This window comes from Pipistrellus hanaki, assembly GCF_964339955.1.
Source record: "Pipistrellus hanaki genome assembly, chromosome: 20".
NCBI lineage: Eukaryota > Metazoa > Chordata > Mammalia > Chiroptera > Vespertilionidae > Pipistrellus > Pipistrellus hanaki.
Window position 1 is genome coordinate 4820867 of NC_140522.1, and position 25041 is coordinate 4845907.

Genomic DNA, 25041 nt, shown 5'->3' on the forward strand with positions numbered 1-25041 from the left:
GCTGGTCGATGTTTCACTCTCATCGAGGTTTCTAGCTCTCTATCCCTCTCCCTTTAATCTCTGTGGAATATCAATAAAGTATATTTGAAAAAAAAAAAAAAATAGCGATGGCTCCAACCCATTCTGCCCCTCTCATCTGAGAACTGCTCTTGGCCATCTGAGAACTAATACCCTCTGCAGCACCTCCAGAGAGTGGCTCCAAGACTTCTGAGTGAAGGTGGGCATCGATTACTATAAATGTTAAAACTGCAGAAATAATCAGCTGAGTGAGGATCTCAGAACACAGTCCTCGTCTTCTCAAAGCTATTTTAAGTCAGTGCTCCCTAGAGGAGTGATTTATAGACTTGGTGCCATCGGGACCTTGTAGATTTGCAACAGGATTGCATCTGAAACTCGCACATTCCCTTTTCCAAATCTAAAACGTAACCATAATCCCCTAAATCACTGACAGGTCAATGATAAGAAAATCCTGGTAAGTCTGTATTTCTGGCCTAGTACATAAATTAGTTTGGTCAATTTAACTTGGTTTCTATCTATGCTGTCTAATAGCTATTTCTTTTGCTTATGAGAATTATCTCATTTTAATAACTAAAGGCAAATATATTGAATTCTTAACTTTTTTCATATAAAGTAACAAAGAAAAACCCTGTATGAGAGTACACGGCCTTATATAAGATGTGCTTCCATCAGATTATAAGTCTCCTAGATTCTCTTTTCAAATTTTTCTTTTATTCTATTTTTATTCTACTTTCAGAACCTGTTTCTAAATTAAAATCTGAAACACAAATGTTAACTTTTTTTTTTTTTAACCAAAACACATTCGAAGACTTTAAAAACTTCAGCAGGTCCTCGAATAATGTCTTAATCAATGTCATTTCATTATCAAGTTGTGAGATGCCATAGAAACATAACTCTTGCTTATATCACTTAATCTGATAAAACTGGCTCTGTTTTATGTCCTTTTGCTTAAAGTCAAAGAACCTATAGAGGACATTAAGTGAGTACTTAATGTAGTTAACAACTGAAGAATTTGTAAGCCAAATACAATGGAGAACAACAACAACAAAAAAATCCACAACTTACATCTGCTGGAATTTGTAGTTCTTCTTTAGTATATTTATGGACTACCTGAAGTAAATCCTTTGGAAAGTATCCAAAAATACGTCCAACCTATATAAAAAGAATGGGTAAAAAACGCACACTATCAATCAAAATTCTGTACAAGAAATATAAATGAGAGAAATGTAAATGAGAGGGAATATACAAATGGACAGGCAGCTATCACCACAGAAATACACAGTCACTGTGATTACAGAGATTATTATTCCAATTAAAATTGAGTATATGATATTGCTAAGCCAATTTTTCTAAAACCACTTATGCTTTCTTTCAACACTCTTAATGCTAAACACAGGGCACATAAAGTTAGATTTGGAAGTAGATAAAAGATCTGCACAAGAGAAGATTGTTGTATATTATATGATTAAAACTGTGCAAATCAAAGCTGATTGGAAACATAATTCTAAGAAACCGCTAGCAAGAATTTACCTGCACATTTCATAGCATTGCTCACAGACCAGTACTTATGTCTCTCTTAAGCCAGTGATGAAAATCAATAGTTGAGAAAAATATAAAACTTCTGAAATGTATTGATCAGCACGACAAAAGGCAAACAAATGTTTACTGATATGTATGGGTTGTAATAGCTTTTTCAAAAACTGGATTTTCCAGCCGAAACCGGTTTGGCTCAGTGGATAGAGCGTCAGCCTGTGGACTCAAAGGTCCCAGGTTTGATTCTAGTCAAGAGCATGTACCTTGGTTGTGGGCACATCCCCAGTGGGGGGGTGTGCAAGAGGTAGCTCGTCGATGTTTCTAGCTTTCTATCCCTCTCTCTTCCTCTCTGTAAAAACCCAATAAAATATATTAAAAACAAAACAAAAACAAAAACAAAAATAACACCTGGGTTTTCCAAGTATTTGGGAGAAAATAGAATTCATATTAATCTTTAGATTTATGCAAAGTAAACCTCTGCAGAAGATGATCCCATTTATCTACAGCACTAGCAGCTAAGGTGATACTACTGAACATGTCCTCTCGGGGAAACATACACTGCCAGTTACTAGCTGCAGTCTGAAAGAGCGGGTTAGATCCCTTCCCAGTCATTCCAGGATACGGATAGGCGGATCAAAAGCACAAAAAGAAAACAAAAGGCTATCTTATCACCAACTCCTAAAATATCCTCATTAGGAGTGCTCTTGTTTTATCTGGCAAGTACCTGGAGATTAGATAAGACAGGGCAATTAAAAACTGCCACATGGGCAGCTGGAGTCTGAAATCCTAAGAAACCAAAAAAGACGGTAGGATGAAAACTAAGAAATAGAAAGAAGAATCATTTGAAAGCCAAGGGGAGAGAGTTTTAATTTCCTAAAGTGTAAGGGCCACCAAATGAGAAAGGAGAGTAAGGGCAAAGATCCTTTTCTCCTTCTCAGGAAAATTTTATTTAGAGAGAATGTGGAAAAGGGGGGAAAGTCAGATCTGTAGAGAAAGGAAATATTAATACATTTATCCTTGTGTCATCAATGCTGTATAAAACTTTATTTTTATTTTTATACTGGGGACCCCTTTCTTATGACCTAACCCCTCCCCAAGATGTGGCAGAATCATGCCACATTTAAAATAATTTTTATATCTAATTGGATTCCAACTATCATCCCTGCCAAGGAACTACTACTGATTTGATTTTTTTTTTTTTTGGGGGGGGGGGGAAGCAAAATATTTTTTCAAAAGAACAAATTCTGCATAGGTACCATGAAGACAAATATCAACGCCATCACCCTGAAATGAAATATTCAAAAGGAAGATGGCTTACACATGGGCCCTTCCATTTCAGAGCTTAGATTTTATAGGAGCTAAGACAGCACACACACACTCTCTCTCTCTTTCTCTCTCTCTCTCTCTCTCTTCAATGCAAAGCAGAAAAAAGGTCCCACAAGCAGTGCAAACCCAGTGTCCCCTAAACAATTATCAGACGGCAAAGACCCCTTCTGTTGGGTGCAGGGGGCAGTGCTTCCCACAGAAGGCAGGATGAGAGCTGGGCCCACAAAGATGGCAGGCTTTCTAGACGTGAGTAAGACGGTGAACAAGAACATGGAGGTAGCCTAACTGCTGTGGCTCGGTGGATAGAGCATCGGCCTACAGTCCCAGGTTCGATTCCGGTCAGGGGCATGTACCTTGGTTGTGGGCACATCCCCAGTATGTGCAGGAGGCAGCTGATGGATGTTTCTCTCTCATGATGTTTCTCACCCTCTCCCTTCCTCTCTGTTAAAAAAAAAAAAAAAAAAAAAAAAAAGGAGGCAAAATAAAAAATGCAAGTTGAGTTCAAATGCTCAAACTTGACCACCAGATTAAAAATGCAGCGTAAAGCCAAAACCGGTTTGGTTCAGCGGTAGAGCAGTCGGTCTGCGGACTGAAAGGTCCCAGGTTTGATTCCGGTCAAGGGCATATACATTGGTTGCGGGCACATCCCCGGTGGCGGGTGTGCAGGAGACAGCTGATCGATGATTCTCTCTCATTGATGTTTCTAGCTCTCTAGCTCTCTCACTTCCTCTCTGTAAAAAAAAAATCAATAAAATATATTAAAAAATAATAATAAAAAAATAAAAATGCAGTGTAGGGACATGGAAAAAAAACTCCCCAACAATAAAGATTACTAAGAAAACTCATGGTTAGACTTGAAAGAAACAGCATAGATTCTTCTTTGTATCAAATGATTCAACTGGGATTCTGCCTGAACGCAAGGACTGTCCCTGCCTAGGTGGCCTTTGAAGATTCCTCCCTGGGGATCGGGAACGCCAACAAAATCAACCTGCTGGTCCCCAGGGAGGATTCTCAGGCCTCCTGTTCTGTTGTTCGTCTGGCATTTTATTGGGATTGAAAGCTTTCACAGTTGGACTGGATATTTCTCTAATCTTGGACAACGCCAAGGACATCAAGGACCGTTGCTACGTTCAATAAATACACAGTCCACACATCACACTTTTTAACAGGGACAGTAACTCGTAAGCCTCCCAGTCAGCTCACTCCCAGTGAATCTCTTCATTGAAAACATTACAGCAGCCAGGACCTGTTTGGCTCAATAGATAGAGCACACGTGTCAAACACAAGGCCCGCGGGCCAAATCCAGCCCGCCAGGCCTTGCAATGTGGCCCGCACCGCGCTGTCATCACTGCACTCCGCTGTCAGTTTATGACATTGTCAGTTTATGACTGTTCAGTAAACCATTCGGCCCGCGATTTAGGCTGGATTTTAGATTTTGGCCCCTTCTCTGATTGAGTTCGACACCCCTAAGATAGAGCATCGGCTTGGGGACTGAAGGGTCCCGAGTTCGATTCCGGTCAAGGGCATGTACCTTCGTTGCGGGCATATCCCCAGTAGGGGCTATGCAAGAGGAAGCTGATCGATGACTCTCTCTCATCGATGTTTCTAACTCTCTCCCTTCCTCTCTGTACAAAATCAATAAAATATATTTAAAAAAAAAAAAAAGAAAAAAAGAAAAAGAAAACATCACAGCAGGATGCAGTCACTGCTTTCCATGTCTGCTCTCAGGACAGCCCCGGAACCGGGTGGAATCGAGCTGCCGGGGCAACTATTGGCAACAAGTGTCCGAAGAGCAGGAAGAGGAGGGCCCGGAGGTTGCCAACAAAACAAACAAGAAGGCACGCGGTGACAGTGACTTTAGGTTTTCTAACAGCCTGAGGAGAGCGCACAGACTAGGTAACTGTTCCCGGAGCTGCCCGTTTTTCAGATATTAATAATTTAGGAGAAAACAAATGCACACAAGATCAACTTTCCTCGTGAATGCCCAAAACCCGATCTCACACATAGTTTGCAGGGAGAAGTCTCAAACCCATGATTCCTTTTCTTCCTTTCTTTTATTATTTTTTTTTAATTTATTGATTTTTTACAGAGAGGAAGGGAGAGGGACAGAGAGTCAGAAACATAGATGAGAGAGAAACATCGATCAGCTGCCTCTTGCACACCCCTCACTGGGGATGTGCCCTTGACGGGAATCAAACCTGGGACCTTTCAGTCCACAGGCCGACGATCTATCCACTGAGCCAAACCGGTGAGGGCCCATTCCCACCTTTGCCATGTACGGAGCACGCGTGGCTGAAAGGCCTAGAACGTGATGCTGAGGAGCAATAGCTGGAAGCAGTTCAGTTCTATTTAGGAAATATCTGCGGAGCCCCTACTCAGTGCCAAGCCTGGTGCCTGCTGGGGACACACAGCAGAGGACAGGTTTCTGCCATTCTGGACCCCGAGAAAACAGTTACTGAAACCGTCAGAGCTAGACGAGCCCATTCAACGTCAGAAAAGAAATCGTGTCATTTTCTCCATCCGCTTCCTGGCAGAATTCGCACGTGGCTCACCACGTCTGCAGCTTCTAAATTGCAATCCTTTTCATTTTCCTGAATAAATCATATATGTGTGTGTGTGTGTGTGTGTGTTTGTGTGTGTGTATGTATGTGTGTATATATATATATATATATATATATATATATATATATATATATATATGTATATATAATGGAAAAGGAAAAGAAACAAAAGGAACGATGACAGATCTTTACTTACACTTCCAGCCCAAACTTCCGGCGTCGTCCCCGCCAGTTTATAGTAGACATGGACGTGGTCTCCCTTTTTAAAATTCACAAAACGACAATCGGGGCCTGTAAAGTCCTCTAGCGCCTCGGCCCGGTACATCAACACTGTGTGTAAAGAGAGAAAAGAAATAACCAGACATCACGATTCAACCGGCACAGCCCATATTGATCGATCAGGAAATACAGGAACCCACTGTCAACAGCTTTCTCCTATACTATCCGCACTTGATCACTTTTTTAAATTTTTTTAAATATATTTTTTTTATTGATTTCTGAGAGAGAGGGGGAGGGAGAGAGAGATAGAAACATCACTGATGAGAGAGAGCCATTGATCGGCTGCCTTCTGCACACACCCCACTGGGGATCCAGCCCGCAACCCGGGCATGTGCCCTTGGCCAGAATCGAACCTGGGACCCTACAGTCTGCAGGCCGCTGCTCTATCCACTGAGCCACACCAGCTAGGGCTGCACTCGATCACTTTCCGGTCACATGCTCCAAGCATCTGAAACCTTCCCAGCTTTATCCTGATAAATCAGGATAGCGTCTGCAAGTAGACCGGGCAGAGGGAACCTCTCCCTGGTTTTCTTTATGGAAAATGCTGAGAAACAAAAACCAGTGTGTCCACCACCACCGAAGGCTGGCCCCAGATAAAACTCTCGCTCCCCTCTCTGACTTGCTAGTCCTCGATCTTTACTGTGTCATGGTCACAAAAAAACTTCCTTTTGCAACTGGGTAAATTCAAGGACAGATGCTGACTCGCTTAAGCACGGCTGCATGCAGAGGCAATAGGGACTGGGGAGAGCACCCGGGAATCCCCAGGGGGTCAATTAACTTGAACTAACCACCAAATGGCACTATTTTTAAGTGGCTCTAATTGCTACCACCCGCCAGTAAACACTGTCGGTTTCATTTGTGGCAAAGTTGTCCTTTCCTTACAATATCTACTAGATAAACTGACGGGAAAGAAAGGATGTCACATCCTATGAGACAGATCCAGTCACATTACGAGGTAATGTTTCCTGAAGGTAAAGAATGTTTACTGTAGCCCTAGCCGGTGTCGCTCAGTGGATAGAGCGTCAGCCTGCGGACTGAAGGGTACCATGTTGGATTCCGGTCAAGGGCATGTACCTTGCTTGCGGGCACATCCCCAGTGGGGGGTGTGCAGGAGGCGGCTGATTGATGTTTCTCTCTCATAGATGTTTCTAACTCTCTCCCTTCCTCTCTGTAAAAAAAAAAAAAAATCAATCAATATATATATATTTTAAAAGATTTTTACTGTAGCCAACATTAACACATTAAGCACCAAACCTGTTTTGTCACCGGTGACTAACATGGCGCTTAAGGTGTTAAGAAGGTTTCAGAACGAAGTTAAAATAGCTTCATTTCCCTATTTCTAGAAACAAAACGCAAAGTGGACATCACCTGTGACAGGGACTAAGCAGGCCTTGTGAATACTGTTCAGAAGTTACCTTCAGTCTTAAAATGCAGGACTTAAATCACACCTGATCTAGAAACTGGTGGAAGTCTTTTTCTTTCTGTTGGCCACACACACAGTTTCTCATATAAGATGAAATGGACAATAAATGCAATTAAGTAGCAGCAAAAAGGGAGGATGGAACGGAAATAATACTTTTCTACAAGGCAATTAGCAAGGGACAAACATAAAGGGGGTTATTTGGATTTTAAAATATATATATACATATATATCTATTTCATATATATATATATATATATATATTTCATTGAGAGGAAGAGAGAGGGACAGAGAGTCAGAAACATCGACGAGAGAGAAACATTAATCAGCTGCCTCCTGCACACCCCCCTACTGGGGATGTGCCCGCAATCAAGGTACATGCCCTTGACCGGAATCGAACCCGGGACCTTTCAGTCTGCAGGCCGACGCTCTATCCACTGAGCCAAACTGGTTTCGGCAGTTGCTTGGATTTTGAAGCAAAAAAAAAAATCTCATTATTTTAATGCATGCCATCAACCTAATTCAGATGTAATTGGGTGAGAGGCCGGATGGAAGGTGATAGGCAATGTAAGACGGGGGCCTCTCTGACCATTGGGAATAGCCTTGTTTCTCTCGGTCCCCTCAGAACAGATCAGTGAGGGATTTCTAATCTATAAATGGGATGACACCAGAAGGCCAGCTGCAGAACAGCTATCTGAAAAGCATATGCGTACAACGCAGCCCCTACCCTGCTTCCTGCTGGACACCTGCCAGGTGGCCACTTAAGGGCCCTTCCAATACCTTGTCTCCTACCCGGGAAGCATCCGCGATGTGCTTCTCCAGGCAACGGGTTTTGAGGAACTCGCTTTGGGAAGCACAGAAGAGCTGATATTTGGGGGGGCGCTCTGCTTGCTAATAACCCAGAAAACTACAGGAAAAACCCGCGAAGCTGCGCCTCCTTTGTAGCATTTATTTACATGGGCCCCAGCGTTACTACATCCAGGAATGGCTGCAGGGATACAAACTCCAAATTATGAAACTGGTTTCTGAATAACGCCAGTTTGCCCTATAAAGTAGCTAAATAGACCGGTAGGCCGATGGCCTTCCCAGGAAGACGGTTTCCTATCTCTTTTTATCGACTATGTAGGAGCAACCTTTCTGGGAAGCGGTTGTCAGTCAGTTGAGGCTGCAAGATGGATCTTGGCTCAGAGATTCAAACAAGGCAAGGGGCTAAGGCTCAGGCTGGCTGGGTTTCTAAGACCCTCTGAGTATTGGACAGCATCACTGTCACTTTAATGATCCTCCCTCGGAGCCTGAAGATCTCAGCCCTTCGCACCCTCCCTCGCCCCCACCCCCCACCAATCTGAGAGCAGGGGAACCATTCCGCTTCCTGCACCCAGAAGAGGAGGCTGCGGGGTCCCAGGTGGCCGAGGCAGATGCTCCCACACTCTGGAGAGCCAGAGACGGTGGCCTTTCCGGTGCCCTCCCTGCCCGGCTGCCTGCAAGACTCCCAGGCACAGCAATGACAGGATGGAGAGAGACCTCGGAATACGCCACCTGCCCGGACTCCAAGACCGTCCCGATCCCGAACTCCAGTACGTCTGCCCCAAAGGCGGCTCGCGCCCCCAATCCTAGCGAAGCAGGAGGGCCAGGGGGCAGCGCCCTTCCCGAAACCTATCATCAACCTTGAGCAGGGAGTCCGCCCAGCGAGCCCGGGGCGCATCTGCCCCCGGACAGCACAGCAGCCGCCCCGGTCCCCGCGGCGGGGCAGGAAGGCGCTCCGAGGCGGCGGCGTGGGGAGCCCCGGGGCACGCGGCCCCATCGCCCATCGGGAGCCGGGCAGCTAACCCCGGGATAACGGGGGCCACCTCCAAACCCCCTCTTACCCCCCCTCCACCCCAGATCCTCCACCCCGATCAGCGAAGGAAGAAGAAAACGCCGGCAACAAGTGGGAGGCGCAGACCCCCGCGGCCGGGGCCTGCTGGCCGGGACGCCCGCAGAGCCGCCGGGCACACACGCAGGGGGACCCCGGGGCTCGATCCCCGAACACCACCCCCCCCACCCCGCCCCGGACCCGGCGCTCCGCCCTCCCGCCCGGGCTGGGCTGCGGCTCTCCGGCGGCGGCGTGCGGGCTGCCCGGCTCCCGCCCCCGCGCCGCCCGGCCCCGGCGGCCCGCGGGCACTCACTGCTGCATTCCTCGTCGGCGCAGAGCTTGTGCTCGGAGAAGCGCCGGCTCGCGTCCGGCTCCAGCCGGCCCGGCACCCGCCAGGGCAGCCCGAGCAGGAGCAGGCACAAGGGCAGCCCCGGCGCCGCAGCCATGTTGTGGTCACCGCGGGGGCCGGTGACGCGGAGGCGGAGGCCCGCGGCGCCAGCGGGCGGGGCCAGGGCGGGATGGGGGGCGTGGTCTGGACGCGGAGGGGCGTGGCCGTGCGCGAGGGGCGTGGCCATGGCGAAATGGGGGCGTGGCCGGTGGCTCCAGCGGGCGTGGCCAGGGCGTGTGGGGCGGGGTCAGGCGCGAGGGGCGGGGCCTGGGCGGGTTTGAATTGCCGGTCTGACACGTCAGCACGGGTCCCCCCCCCGCCCCCGGAGCGGATGCAGGGGCGTCTGGGAGGAGAACCGCAACTACTTTCTTCGCTCTCCCCCTTAGGTGACCAGACATCCCGCTTTTGGCAGGACAGTCCCGATTTTTTTAAAAAATATATATTTTATTGATTTTTTTTACAGAGAGGAAAAGAGAGGGATAGAGAGTTAGAAACATCGATGAGAGAGAATCATTGATCAGCTGCCTCTTGCACACCCCCTACTGGGGATGTGCCCGCAACCAAGGAACATGCCCTTGACCGGAGTCAAACCCGGGACCCTTCGTTCCCCAGGCCGACGCTCTATCCACTGAGCCACACTGGTCAGGGTAGTGGTGGAATTTGAGCTAGGTCTAGGTGAGTTAAGTGGGATTTAGATTCTAAAAGGACAGGAAAGGGCAAGTTAAAGAAAGCAACCTAAGACAAAACAGAGCAGGAAGTAATTTTTTTAAAAATAAAATATATTTTTATTGATTTGTTTACAGAGAGGAAGAGAGAGGGATAGAGACTTAGAAACATCAATGAGAGAGAATCATCCATCAGCTGCCTCTTGCACACCCCCTACTGGGGATGTGCCCTCAACCAAGGTACATGCCCTTGACCGGAATCAACCTGGGACCTTTCAGTCTGCAGGCCTATGCTCTATCCACTGAGCCAAACCGGTTTCGGCAGAAAGTAATTTTTAAAGGACAGGAAGGAGACCTAACCTTTCTAGAGTGAAATGATCCTATTAAATAGATCGGGGAAATAATAAACTTGGGTTTATCTAGGGCAGGTCAGCTTATGAAAATCAAGCACAAGAATTAGACTTAGTCGAGCCAAAGACAGAAAGCTATCAGACATTAAGGAAAGGAATCATAAAACAGAAGCGAACTTTTAAGTAAATATCCTATTCTGAAAGCCAAGGAGAATGAGTTTTGTGTTAAGCATGGCTAGTAGGGTTAAATCCTTCCCCACCATTAAAAAGCATGTCAAGCCGAGGCCGGTTTGGCTCAATGGATAGAGCGTCGGCTTGGGGACTGAAAGGTCCCGGGTTCGATTCTGGTCAAGGGCATGTACCTTGGTTGCGGGCATATCCCCAGTAGGGGGTGTGCAAGAGGCAGCTGATCGATGACTCTCTCTCATCGATGTTTCTAACTCTCTATCCCTCTCCCTTCCTCTCTGTAAAAAATCAATAAAATATATTTAAAAAGCATGTCAAGCCGAAGCCAGTTTGGCTCAGTGGATAGAGCGGCGGCCTGCGGACTGAAGGGTCCCGGGTTGGATTCCAGTCAAGAGCATATACCTTGGTTGCGGGCACATCCCTGGTGGGGAGTGTGCAGAAGGCAGCTGATCGATGTTTCTAACTCTCTATCCCTCTCTCTTCCTCTCTGTAAAAAATCAATAAAATATATTAAAAAAAATATATAAAGCATGTCAAAGCCAGGTCAAAGGGTATGTTCTATTAGGAGTGAGTCATATGCAAGCCAAGGTCTTCTATCAGCATGTTCTGTTTGTCCAGTCTTGTTAAATGTCCCCATCTGTATTGTACAAAGGAAGGAAGGCAAACATCTGATATTGCTACCGATATATAGTGTAAGCTTGTATGTCAGTTCCGGTTTCCGGTTCTGCCTGATTTACCTTGGCGCGATTTTCCCAGAAGGCAAATATTTGGTGCTTTGAAACAAATGCAGAATGAATTCCAGGGTGGGGCCCGTACAACCCAATCTGCACAGAGAAGACTGGCTTATCCATTTCAGATTTCAGATATGAATTACTTCCCTACAGGACAGGAGTGGAGGCAGGGAATGTAGTCAAAAGAATTAAGCTAGCTATCAGGAATGTAATCATGTGACCCTGGGCGAGTCACCAATTTTTGCGTTTCTTAGATTTCTCATCTATAAAATTGGGGCTAGCCCTAACCCGTTTGGCTCAGTGGATAGAGTGTTGGCCTGCAGACTGAAAGGTCCCAGGTTCGATTCCGGTCAAAGGCATGTACCTTGGTTGCGGGCACATCCCCAATAGGAGCTGTGCAGGAGGCAGCTGATCCAATGTTTCTCTCCAATCGATGTTTCTAATTCTTTATCCCTCGCCCTTCCTCTCTGTAAAAAAAATCAATAAAATATATTGAGGAAAAATAAAATTGGGGCTAAATGTTAATATTTCATGGTGTTGCTTGAAGAAGCAAATAAGATCACATATTAAAGATTGCCCATTTATGTTGTTTAAACAATTAAACCGCAAACAGGCCTGGCTCTTAGGGAACAGGGATGGTTGATGATGCAATGAGAGTCTCAGCCGATCAATGACTTCATCTCAAGGGAGACATTTTTAGATGGAACCTACCCTGGACACTTCTTTTCTTACTAAAAGTCAGCGATGGCAGGTAACAACCTCCCAGGCTGTGTTTGGCAGCTCACACGCGCCTCCTGGAGGAGCTACTAAGAACTGAGAGGAAAAAATAGGTTCTTGATGTACAAGCACAACCTGTTAACAGACCACACATCCAGACAAAGCAAACCTCCTGAATCCTTGGCATTTTAGTTGACACATTCAGTATAAAATTAGAAACAGGAACATAAATGCCATCATGCAGCCTATCCAAGTGTGGATGTCGAGCAATTGCATACAGGAAGCGTGAGAGTTCCCTGCAAGTATGAAAGTACATCCCTATTGAAAGATGAAAAAAAAAAAGTTCATCCGTATTTAAATATGCATCGAATAGGAAATGATATGGAATGCATTAAAGGGTGAATAATGACTTCAAACCAGAATGTTAAATGGACCTAAACCTGATATTACCCTTATTTCTCACCGACTCCCTAGCAATGTTGTCCAATAGCAATATGATGCTAGCTACAAATTTAAAATTTCTACAAGTAACGTTAGAAAGGTAAAACAAAGAAGATGAGACTAATTTTAATAATACATCTTATTTAATACAATACATCGAAAGTATTACTGTTTCAAGTTGTAATTAATGTAAGATTCTTAATGAGGCATTTGACATTCTTTATTTTATATGAAATCTTTGAAATCTGTTATGTATTTTACTCTTACAGTACATATTAATTCAGACTAGACACATTTAAAGATAGCACAGCTCAAGAAGGCAGGATTTAAAAATTAACATCAGATCCATACCATACATTTGTACATATTTGTACATTATTTTGCATATACTTATTTTAAAGAAATGAAAAGCTTAAAATTGTTTTTTAAAAATTTTTATTGATTTCCAAGAGGAAGGGAGAGGTAGATAGAAAGATCAATGAATCAAAACATTAATTGGCTGCCTCCTGGAGATCAAACACACCACCAGGGCATGTGCCCTTGACCAGAGTTGAACCCTGGACCCTTCAATCTGCAGGCCAAAGACGCTCTAACCACTGGGCAAAATCATCTAAGGCTTAAAATTGTGTTTTAGAATTTAACATATTTTGGCCAAGATCTTTTGGAACTTTTGTGAAAGGAGAAAGAAGGATGGTGGTTATCTCAAGATCCACCAATTTTTTTTTTTTTTTTTGTAATCAGGGATTGAGATTATTGTTGGGATATTTGAGAATCTCATTGCCATTTCAGATGAATCTGAAGACCTTAATAAAAGGATAAGATACAGTTATCATTATGCTCCTAGTCATTAAGTGCAAGTTATGCATTTATTGTGTATTTCTCATAATTACCTCACACACATTTACTATTCTTGACAGTGAAACCAAGATTGATATTGAATGGGTTGGCCCTGGCTGAAACCAGTTTGGCTCAGTGGATAGAGCGTTGGCTTGTGGACTGAAAGGTCCCAGGTTCGATTCTGGTCAAGGGCATGTACCTTGGTTGCAGGCACTTCCCCAGTGGGGGGGTGTGCAGGAGGCAGCTGACCAATGTTTCTAACTCTCTATTCCTCTCTCTTCCTCTCTGCAAAAAAACGCAATAAAATATATTAAAAAAAAAAAAAGTTTAAGTTTAAAAAAAAGTTTGTCAATGGTCCTCATGACAGTGACTGCAGATGTCAGCGGAACCACTACTGCTGAGAGGAAAAACAAATCTTTCCCAACTTTTGGGGAGGGGGTCCAGGGTCCCCTAAATTCAAAACCTAAATTTAAAGAAAAGAGAAAAATAATTTCAAAGGAGCAATGGAAAGGCTAGGCTATGCAGATTTGCTGTGCTGGGACCACCTGCCACTGTTCACCCGACCCACTTGCCCTCTGGTCGCCCCAATATCCATTTGTAACAAAACTAGCTTCCCATTCATCCCATGTCCCTAAACCAAGATGCAAATCTGGAGCATCCACAATGAGAGGGCGGGAGTTCGCGATCACTTCCGGGTTACCTGGGCGGGGGCGGGGCCAAGCCGAGGACAGCGAAGACTGCGGCGCCGCGGGAGGAGTTAGGGGCGGGGCTGCGCCTGCGCGTTGCCTGGGAGCCAGGGGGGCTGGCTTAGCACATGCTCACACGGGGCTGTCGCTAACTCCACTTCCGGTGTTTGCCCGGGGCTGGGACTGCATTCAGCTGAGAGGTCCTGCTGCAGGCGGTAAGGGCCGAGGGTACCCTCCACCCATCACTGCTGCCGGGAGGGGGGTGGGACTTCGGTGAACTTGGCAAATGCATGACACGCCCGCAGGATTTGAGAATCTGGGAAGGAGAGCTGTTTGTATCAAGACTCCATAAAATGCATGCGCCTGGGGTTAAAAATCTGGTGCTATTTAAAACTCATGCTCCTAACTCTAGCATTTGATTTATTTTATTTTGTTTTTTTAAAATTTCTTTATTGATTAAGGTGTTACCTATGTGTCCTTATTTCCCCCATTGCTCTCAACCCCCTGGTGTCTGTGTCCATTGGTTAGGCCATATGCATGCATACAAGTCCTTTGGTTGATCTCTGTCTCTTACCCCTCTTTCTTCCCTCCCCTACCTTCCCTCTGAGGTTTGATGGTCTGATTGATGTTTCTCTGCCTCTGGATCTGTTTTTGTTCATCAGTTCATGTTGTTCACTATAGTCCACAAGTGAGTGAGATCATGTGGTATTTATCTTTCTCTGACTGGCTTATTGCACGTAGCATAATGCTCTCCAGGTTCATCCATGTTGTTGCAAATGGTAGGAATTCCTTTTTACTGCAGCGTAGTATTCCATTGTGTGGATGTACCACCGTTTTCTGATCCACTCATCTGCTGATGGGCATTTAGGCTGATCCCAAATCTTAGCTATGGTGAATTGTGCTGCTATGAACATAGGGGTGCATATGTCCTTTCTGACTGATGTTTTAGCTTCTTGGGATATAGTCCTAGAAGTGGTATTGCTGGGTCAAATGGGAGCTCCATTTTAGTTTAGATTTGATTTGGAAAGCTTTCGCAGGCAGTGATGAGGAGCAGCAGAATTTGAGGCAAGGCTACTAGTTAGAAAGTGAAGGCAGTAAGCTAGACCAGGTGTGAGGGTGTCCTGAACTAGGGTGCTGGCGTAGGATTTCGGAGAAGGGGGAGATGGAAGTGTCAGCAGGCAGCCATCAGCAGGACCCAATGAGCCATCGGAATGGGGAGCGAGGGAAAGGCCCTGAGCATCTTGAGGGTTAAGCCCAGACTCAGCTTGGCCCGTGGCTGTCTTTCTAGATTCTTCTCCCACCCTCACTTCTGCATTCTGAGCCCCTCCTGCACACAGACCCCAAGCTCCGTTCATGCCAAGTAGTTTGAAGTTCTAGTTCATAGAATACTGTCCTCACCTTTCTTGTGACCTCAGTCCAGGTTACGTTTCTTCATTAAGACCCTCAGTTTTTTTTCAACATGAAAATGGGAGAAAATAATAGTATTTACTTCAGGTGTCTCTAAGGATTAATTTAGGTGATTTATATGCCCGGTGTATAAAAAGGGCCCAGTAAATGTTAACTACTATTACTGTTATTATTGGACTGTTTTATTGTTATGCATTGTTTTGCTGTTTCTTCCTTTATTACATTTAAAAAAATTAAAAATATATACTTTGATTTGAGAGAGGTAGAGATAGAGGTAAATAGAGAAACATCAATTTGTTGTTACACTTATTTATGCATTCATTGGTTGTTTCTTGTATGTGCCCTGACCCAGGATCCAACCCCAAACCTTGGTGTATTGGGTGGATGCTCTAACCCAGTGGTCGGCAAACTCATTCGTCCACAGAGCCAAATATCAACAGCACAACGATTGAAATTTCTTTTGGGAGCCACATTTTTGAAACTTAAACTATGTAGGTAGGCACATTGTTATTAACTTAATTAGGGTACTCCTAAGCTGGCCTCTGCTAAACACTCAAGGGGCCAAAGAGCCACATGTGGCTTGTGAGCCGCAGTTTGCAGACCACTGCTCTAGCCAACTGAGCTACCTGATCGATGAGAGAGAAACATCGATCAGGGCTGCTGTTTCTTCCTTTAGGTTTGAGTTGTTTCCTTTTTTAAATCAAGGGGCAGTATTTTATCTATCTTGGTGTTTTCCTAAACATAGTTTCTGTCTTTTTTTTTTTTTTGCATGGATCATTTATTTTGGTTGTTGCTGATCAAGTGGTATGTACTAGACTAAGAAACGTCTGTTTTTCTGTAGAACTCAGATGGCCGTGGATTAAGACGTGCAGACAGTGACTGATCTTCTCAGTTTGAAATAGGGATGAGTGATTTCAGCGAAGACTTGCTGAGGCCCACGAAGGAGGATGACCCAGCAGAAAGGAGCATCCGCTCTGGTTCAGGAATGCGCCTTCCTTGGCTCCAGAAGCACGTGGACAGTGTGGGTGAGTAAAACACCGGACAGCCATTTTACCTTCCGTGCAAGAGATGCTAAGATCCCATACGAATGCAACATGAAAAACCAAGCTTGATTCACTTTGCAAGATAAGAATAAACAAATGACAATTTCTTATGCTATAGCCAAAAAGAAATTTTAAAAAAAGATGATTTTTTGTTTTAGAATTCTTTAAAAAAAAATTTTATTGATGTTTTACAGAGAGGAAGGGAGAGGGATAGAGAGTTAGAAACATCAATGAGAGAGAAATGTCGATCAGGTGCCTCCTGCACACCCCCTACTGGGGATGTGCCCGCAACCAAGGCACATGCACTTGACCGGAATTGAAGCTGGGACCCTTCAGTCCACAGGCCAATGCTCTATCCACTGAGCTAAACCAGTTAAGGCTAGAATTCTTTTTTTTTTTTTTTTTTTTTTTTTTTAATATATTTTATTGATTTTTTACTGAGAGGAAGAGAGAGGGATAGAGAGCTAGAAATATTGATGAGAGAGAAACATCGATCAGCTGCCTCTTGCACACCCCCTACTGGGGATGTGCCCTCAACCAAGGTACATGCCCTTGACTGGAATCGAACCTGGGACCTTTCAGTCCTCTCTGTAAAAACTCAATAAAATATATTTAAAAAAAAATGAAAGGGTGATTGACAGATTTGAAGGGTTTGCTGACATCTCTACATTAGTCTTTTTCCCCCCATTTGCTAAAACTAGTTAAAATAGTGTGGGATAGTTTGTTGCAAGTGAAGCTAGCTTTAATATTTGGGATGGGCTGGATTAAGGTAATACCCACTGTTGTACTTGTTCATACTCCCGTTTGTCAGAAGTAAGTTTTTGAGCTGTTGAGTCAGGGTCACTGGGTAAAAGACTCCTCACTTTGCCCAACTGGTGTGGCTCAGTGGTTGAGCAACAACCAGTGAACTTGGCGGTCACGGTTTGATTCCCGGTCAGGGCACATGCCCAGGTTGCGGGCTTGATCCCCGGTAGGGGGTGTACAGGGAGCAGCTGATCGATGGTTCTCTCTCATTATTGATGCTTCTATCTTCCTCCCTCTCCCATCCTCTCTCCAATCAATAAAAACATATATATATATAATTTCCCCCCCCCCCCCAATTTTTTACAGAGAGGAAGGGAGAGAGTGAGAGAGAAACATCAATGAGAGAGAATCATCGACCAGCTGCCTCCTGCACACCCCCCACTGGGGATGTTCCCGCAACCAAGATACATGCCCTTGACCGGAATCGAACCTGGGACCTTTCAGTTTGCAGGCTGATGCTCTATCCATTGAGCCAAACCTGTTTCGACAATAAAAACATATTAAAAAATAAAAATAAAAAGATTCCTCTCTTTAATCCTTATAGCGACCCGAGGGAAAAAGGAGAAGGATTTTGCTCAGACCACAAGTGCCTGTTTAAGTTTCATCCAAGAGGCCCTGCTGAAGCACCAGTGGCAGCGAGCAGCCGAGTACATGCACAGCTACCTCCAGACCCTGGAGGACTCGGACAGCCAGAAGCGGCAGGCCGCGCCCGAGGTGAGGCGGGGCGAGTCTGTGGGAGAGGTTTCTGATCCCTGGAGTTCCAGCTCCTTTTGGTGGACACGGTTCTGATCTTCACCACCTTTTCTTCATCTCTGAAGAGGATTTTTAAAAAAAAATATATTTTATTGATTTTGTACAGATAGGAAGGGAGAGAGATAGAGAGCTAGAAACATCGATGAGAGAGAGTCATCGATCAGCTGCCTCTTGCACACTGGGGATATGCCCGCAACCAAGGTCCATGCCCTTGACTGGAATTGAACCCGAGACCCTCAGTCCCCAAGCCGACGCTCTATCCATTGAGCCAAACCGGTTTCGGCGGCAGAGGATTGTTTTTATGTATCTAACTGCTAAGGCCAAACTCTGGAGTCGTCCTTTTTTTTTTTCATGTCCCATCTCTAAACCATCGGAAAGGCCTGCTGGCTGTACGGTCCGATTCCCTGGGGTCTGACCAGGCTGTCCCTGGACGCAGGCCGCTGCCATCCCGCTGAGACGGCCATTTGCCCTTTTCTTTGGAGAGCCAGATTTTTTTAAACTTCTTCTAATACCACTTCTTCAAAATATCAATAGACTCGCCCAGGCCGTGGTATTTTGTGGAAGAGCCACACTCAAGGGGCCAAAGAGCCGCATGTGGCTCGCGAGCCGCAGTTTGCCGACCACGGGTCTGGGGCTTTCGTTGGACACGCAGATTTCCTGGGCTCCACCCCAGGTCTGAATCCGAGTCTGAGTCCCTGCAGCGTTTATTTAACGGGCAGTTCTCGTGTGCAACCAGGTTCAAGTGCACTTGTGACAGGCAATCTCCACATTTTCTTTAAGCTCCAGAGTGCTCCCGTCTGGCATTCTGCCAATGTAGGTCTTGGCCCCTCTAAGCTGGGAAGACTGGTTTTACAGTTATACCAAACCACCAGTCTGTATGTTTATAGAAATAACGGATTTAAAATTCACTTACATTTACTTTCAGGTCGGTGTTACTGAATTGCTTTAACACGGGGTCAGAGAAACAGAGTTCACGGCCATGGAGAACGCAGAGCTCCACGTTCTGTCAGCAATGTTGGGGGGCTGTGGGGAGGAAATACCTTCTATTAAAATGTGTCTGTTGCTGATAAACATTCTTTTTTTTTTTAAAAAAAACATTTTATTGATTTTTTACAGAGAGGAAGAGAGTTAGAAACATCGATGAGAGAGAAACATCGATCAGCTGCCTCCTGCACACCCCCCACTGGGGATGTGCCTGCAACCAAGGTTCATGCCCTTGACCAGAATCAAACCTGGGACCTTCCAGCCGCAGGCCGACACTCTATCCACTGAGCCAAATTTTGGCAAAATTTTTATCTTCAGTATATATCCTAACTGCCTGCTTTCTTTAGACTACTGATTTAAAAATGGCACTGTTATAATTATCTGGTATTTTAATTGGTGGGAAGGACTTAATCACATGTGATACAATATTAGTTTCACTGGGTGAAGGCTAGTGAAATATCGATGGAAGTGGTAGCTAGGGAAAGAAATGACAGATTGCTTTTGAATGAAATAATCAGAAAAAAAAATAGCTTTCTTGGGCAGACATGGGTTAAGGCAAAGGTTTTACATTTTTGATAGCAATTTCTGTTTTGACAGATGATTTGGAAACTCGGAAGTGAAATTCTCTATTATCACCCCAAAAGCAGCGTGGAGACTTTCAATGCCTTTGCGGACAGGATGAAGAATATCGGCGTCATGAATTACTTAACGGTAAGAATGTGGGCTTTGAAAATTTACCTTTGAAGTGTTCATTTTTTTTTTTTACAGTAATGCTATTGAGTCACAATCTTTTTTTTTTTTTAAAAAAATATATTTTATTGATTTTTTTACAGAGAGGAAGAGAGAGGGATAGAGAGCTAGAAACATCGATGAGAGAGAATCAGCGATCAGCTGCCTCCTGCACACCCCCTACTGGGGATGTGCCCACAACAGAGGTACATGCCCTTGACCGGAATCGAACCTGGGACCCTTCAGTCCGTAGGCCGATGCTCTATCCACTGAGCCAAACCAGTTTCAGCCAAACTGGGAGTTTGAATATGTGCAAACGTTTCCCTCCCAGCTTTCTGGAGATATAATTGGCATATCACACCGTGTAGGTTTAATGCGTACAGTGTGATGATTTGAGCCATGTACGCGTCATGGAAGAGGTAATCACAATGAGGTGAGTTGGCGCCTCCTCCATGTCATGTGATTACGTTGTGTTGTTGTTCTGGTGAGAACATTAAAACTCTACCCTTCCGGGAACTTTGGAGTATACAATTATCAACAGTTATTAACTCTGGTTACCGTACTGTATATTAGAATTCCCGGAACTTATCTCATAAGTGAAAAGGGGTGCCCTTTGACCAACATTTTCCCGCCTCCTCCACCCTCGGCCCTTGGCAGCCACCAGGCTCCTGTCCGTCTCCCGGGCACAGGTTCTTTCCCTGGATCACGTGGTCCTCTCTCTGTAAGCCGACATCCTTTTTTAAAAAATATATTTTATTGATTTTTTACAGAGCGGAAGGGAGAGAGATAGAGAGTTAGAAACATCGATGAGAGAGAGTCATCGATCAGCTGCCTCTTGGACACCCCCTACTGGGGATATGCCCGCAACCAAGGTACATGCCCTTGACTGGAATCGAACCCGGGACCTTTCAGTCCCCAAGCCGACGCTCTATCCACTGAGCCAAACCGGTTTCGGCCCGACATCCTTTTTTATTTTTATTAATTATTACGTTATGTTTATTGATTTTTTTACAGAGAAGAAGGGGGAGGGATAGAGAGTTAGAAACGTCGACCAGCTGCCTCCTGCACGCTCCCTGCCGGGGATGTGCCCGCAACCAAGGCACATGCCCTTGACCGGAATCGAACCTGGGGCCCTTGAGTCCACAGGCTGACGCTCTATCCACTGAGCCACACCAGTTAGGGCTGAAAGCTGACATCCTTTCACTCTCACCCACCCCTCTCCCCTCTTCGCTGGATTGACATTTCGGGTCTCGGGGCCTGTGCCGTTACATCATCTGTGTGCTACCAGGACCTTAGCCCAACATACGTCCTATGTGTACGGAGCTGTCTGACGAATGGTTTTCTAAGCAGCTCACAGGTCTCTGCATGTTCTTGTTACGGTTGCAGATCTCCCTGCAGCACACGTTGTACCTTCTGCACCACGGGCTGCTGGACGACGCCAGCAGGAACCTGAGCCAGGCGGAGACGTGGCGATACGGCGAGAAGTCCTCATCCCAGGAGGCGCTGATCAACCTCGTCCAGGCCTACAAAGGGCTTCTGCAGTATTACACCTGGTCTGAGAAGAAGAAGGAATTGTCCGAGCTTGGTGAGTGGGAACAAGGGGACTGTTTCTTTAGGCCAGCGGTCGGCAAACTCATCAGTCCACAGAGCCAAGTTATCAACAGGACAATGATTGAAATTTCTTTGGAGAGCCACATTTTTTAAACTTAAACTTCTTCTAACACCACTTCTTCAATATAGACTCACCCAGGCTGTGGTATTTTTGTGGAAGAGCCACACTCAAGGGGCCAAAGAGCCACATGTGGCTCGTGAACCGCGGTTTGCCGACCACTGCTTTAGGCGGTAAGACTGGATCAGAGGGACACGGGGATCTTAAGGAGTGAATCTAATCCCCGACCCCCCAGCCGAGCTTTATCCAGATGTTACGGAGAGCAGCTGTCTCTGTGGACGTAAAGTTCTCCATCATTTTTTATATTCCGATGTATCAAAAAACCTTTTCAGACAAAACTTAGATGATTCATAAATTAAGTTATGATCATTTTAGATTCTTTGCTGTTTTTAAATATGACTTCCAAGAAAGGTGACCATTTTCTTCAGCAGGCATTGTCGCATATCATAAATGTTTCTTCTTGTGGGTTTGGAATGGGGTTTAGTGTGTTTTATAATGCTGTTTCTCGGAATATTATGTGTAAAGAGTAGAGCAAGATAATGCTGTTTAATCCCTGTACAAAGGTTATAACAGACCTTTTTTTTTCTATTTCAGAGAGAGGAAGGGAGAGGGAGAGAGAGAGAAACATCAACGATGAGAGAGAATCATTGATTGGCTGCCTCCTGCATGTCCCCTATGGGGGGGAAATCGAGCCCTCACCCTTGACCAGAATCGAACCTGGGACCCTTTAGTCCGCAGGCCAACGCTCTATCCACTGAGCCACACCGGTCAGGGCTGGACCAGTCAGATCTTTCGATGTCCTGTGCCTGTCTTCTGTTTCTTCAGTTCACCTGGCTATAAGGCCCGCTGCGATATTTTTTATTTATTTATTTTTTTAAACTGGCTTGTTAATGCTGATGAGGTAAGTTTTCAATTCAATATTGACTTTCTTACACGTGATCAGGCAGAACTGAAGCAAATATTTGACGACAGAAGCAGTTGGAAGCTGGCACTGATGCCCTCTTCCCCGCGGACAGGTGATCCAGTGGCGGCCCTTTGTTCCGTAGCAACAGGAGGTGGAGATGGCATTACACGTGGAGCTCTTTTTAAAAAAATATATATATATTTTATTGAGTTTTTACAGAGAGGAAGGGAGAGGGATAGAGAGTTAGAAACATCGATAGGAGAGAAATTCATCGATCAGCTGCCTCTTGCACACCCCCTACTGGGGATGTGCCCGAAACCAAGGTACATGCCCTTGACTGGAATTGAACCCGGGACCCTTCAGTCCGCAGGCCGATGCTCTATCCACTGAGTGAAACTGGTTTCAGCTCAGTCTTATCTTTAAGTATTTGTCTTCACCAGCAACGCCAGCAGGACCAAAACTTTTCTGTGGGTAGTTGCTGATTGCTGATTTGTGGTCAGTTCTGAGTGATTCATAATGAGTCTCTGGTCTTTTTGATTAGATGAGGATGACTATGCTTACAGCACGGCCTCTCAGAACATGTTCAGCCACAGCTGGAAGACGTCCATCAACTTCTCTGCTCTGATTCTGACGCCCGGGGTCTGGGACCCTTTTGTGAAGAGTTATGTAGAGGTAAGTAGACTTCCCATAAAATTTTATTAGTTTCATTTTTTTTTTAATTAAATATATTTTTATTGATTTCAGAGAGGAAAGGGAGAAGGGAGAGAGAGAGAGATAGGAACATCAGTGATGAGAGAGAATCATTGATTGGCTGCCTCCTGCACGTCCCCTACTGGGGACTAACCTTGCAACCTGGACATGTGCCCCTGGCTGGAATCGAACCCGGGACCCTTACAGAATGTAGCTCAGATATTATGTGTGTTTTTTTAATATAGATGCTGGAATTCTATGGGGATCAAGATGGGGCCCGAGAGGTCCTCACTAACTATGCCTACGACGAAAAGTTCCCGTCCAATCCCAACGCGCACGTCTACTTGTACAACTTTCTAAAGAGAGAGAAGGCGCCACGAGAGAAACTGATTAGTGTGCTTAAGGTATAGACTTTCTTTTTTTTAATCTTTATTTTTCAGATTATTACAGTTGTTCCTCTTTTTTCCCCTTCATAGCTCCCCTCCACCTGCTTCCCACCCCACCCTCTGCCCTTACCTTCCCACACTGTCTTCATTCATGGGTGCACGGTTTTTGTCCAGTCTCTTCCTGCACCCCCCACACCCCTTTCCCCCTGAGAATTGTCAGTCCACTCCCTTTCTAGGCCCCTGATTCTATTATATTCACCAGTTTATTCTGTTCCTCAGATTTTTTATAAGGTATAGATTTTTTTTTTTTAAGATTTTTAATTGGGTACTAGAAAGAGAGGAAGGGAAAGAGATAGAAAGATAGAAACGTCATTCTGCACGCCCTCTACTGGGAATGGAGCCTGCATTATGGGCCTGTGCCCTGACTGGGAATCGAACCGGGAACCTCGTGGTTCATGGGTTGACGCTCAACCGCTGGGCCTGTGTGAAGTAGATTTTTTCCTTTATTTTTTTTCTTCTTCTCAGTTTTGACTTCTGAAAAGAAATTAAATTATTAAGTGTGATAAACAGTATAAAAATGTATGGGAAAATAAAAAGCCTCCATCTGTTTTCCCCTACACCTCTGATTATCTTGTTATTATCAGTGATTTTTAAACAGGAGCTTTACAGAGAATCCTTTCTGTACCCGAAATGAAACTGGATAAAAGCCAAGTATCTTTTAAATCCATGATTCATTCTCTGAAGGGCTATTTGAAAGTAAGCTGAAATTTGAGAAATGCCTTTTGCATGTGCAAATATCACAAGATTATCCTTTCTTCCAGATTTTGTATCAGATTGTACCATCTCATAAGCTGATGCTAGAATTCCACAGATTACTGAGGAAATCAGGTGAGCCGTGTGTGTGTGTGTGTGTGTGTGTGTGTGTATTAAATTTCTGTGGGTAGATGAGAGGGTCAGCAGCCCAAGGTCCCTGGGCCAAACCCATTGCTCCCCCGATCGCAGTTCTGGAGCCCAGGCACTCTCATGAACTGACGTGGTCCATGCATCCATCCCCCCCATTCCCACAGTCACACACACATGTCTAACTTTTGACTCCCAAAAGCCTTAACTTCTTATGGCCCACTGTTCACCAGAGGCCGTGCCGATCACACACATTTTGTCTGTTGTGTGTATTATTTACTGTATGCTTACAATAAATAATACACGTATTTTAATAACGCCTGAGTTAGACATGATGGATGCCCCTAACTCAGGGGTAGAGTTGTATAGCTCCGTGGTCGGCAAACCGCGGCTCCGGAGCCACCTGCGGCTCTTTGGCCCCTTGAGTGTGACTCTTCCACAAAACACCACGGCCTGGGCGAGTCTGTTTTGAAGAAGTGGCGTTAGAAGAAGTTTATGTTTAAAGAATGTGGCTCTCCAAAAAGATTTCAATCGTTGTGCTGTTGATATTTGGCTCTGCTGATGAATGAGTTTGCCGACCACTAGGATAGTCCATTCAGAGATTAGAATCCGCATTCCGACTTCAGTAGCATGGACTGAATTATTGCATTTCTCAGATTCTTCACAGGAGAGTATGAGAACAATGAATTGTTTTAAATTTTTGGCCAAATCAGAGGCTTACGGTTCAGTAATGCTTTATCAGCTGATGAAGTGATTTGTCTCGGCTTTGTGTGCCTCAGTTT

At 45.1% G+C, this 25041-nt stretch overlaps 2 protein-coding genes across 10 annotated transcripts in view; one reads left to right on the forward strand and one right to left on the reverse strand.

Moving 5' to 3' along the window:
• Positions 1–9480, reverse strand: part of MIA3 (MIA SH3 domain ER export factor 3) — a 37100-nt gene extending 27620 nt beyond the window's left edge. For 4 of the 6 annotated variants that reach the window (XM_084868821.1, XM_084868820.1, XM_084868818.1 and 1 more), the window contains exons 1-3: positions 9303–9479; positions 5635–5768; positions 1084–1170 (exon numbers count right to left, since the gene is read on the reverse strand). In XM_084868821.1, coding sequence (XP_084724947.1) covers positions 1084–1170; positions 5635–5768; positions 9303–9435 — 354 coding nt within the window. In that variant the 5' untranslated portion in view covers positions 9436–9479. Of the gene's footprint in view, positions 1–1083; positions 1171–5634; positions 5769–9302 lie in introns of all 6 variants that reach the window. The other 2 variants (XM_084868817.1, XM_084868814.1) reach the window with 1 other exon arrangement.
• The window catches only part of TAF1A (TATA-box binding protein associated factor, RNA polymerase I subunit A), a 37756-nt gene that overhangs the window by 9674 nt on the left and 3041 nt on the right, over positions 1–25041 (forward strand). The window contains exons 1-8 of one of the 4 annotated variants that reach the window (XM_084868921.1): positions 14112–14205; positions 16300–16422; positions 17789–17958; positions 19579–19692; positions 21097–21295; positions 22825–22955; positions 23219–23377; positions 24181–24247. In XM_084868921.1, coding sequence (XP_084725047.1) covers positions 16302–16422; positions 17789–17958; positions 19579–19692; positions 21097–21295; positions 22825–22955; positions 23219–23377; positions 24181–24247 — 961 coding nt within the window. In that variant the 5' untranslated portion in view covers positions 14112–14205; positions 16300–16301. Of the gene's footprint in view, positions 1–14111; positions 14206–14565; positions 14679–16297; positions 16423–17788; positions 17959–19578; positions 19693–21096; positions 21296–22824; positions 22956–23218; positions 23378–24180; positions 24248–25041 lie in introns of those variants that run through there. The other 3 variants (XM_084868923.1, XM_084868922.1, XM_084868924.1) reach the window with 3 other exon arrangements.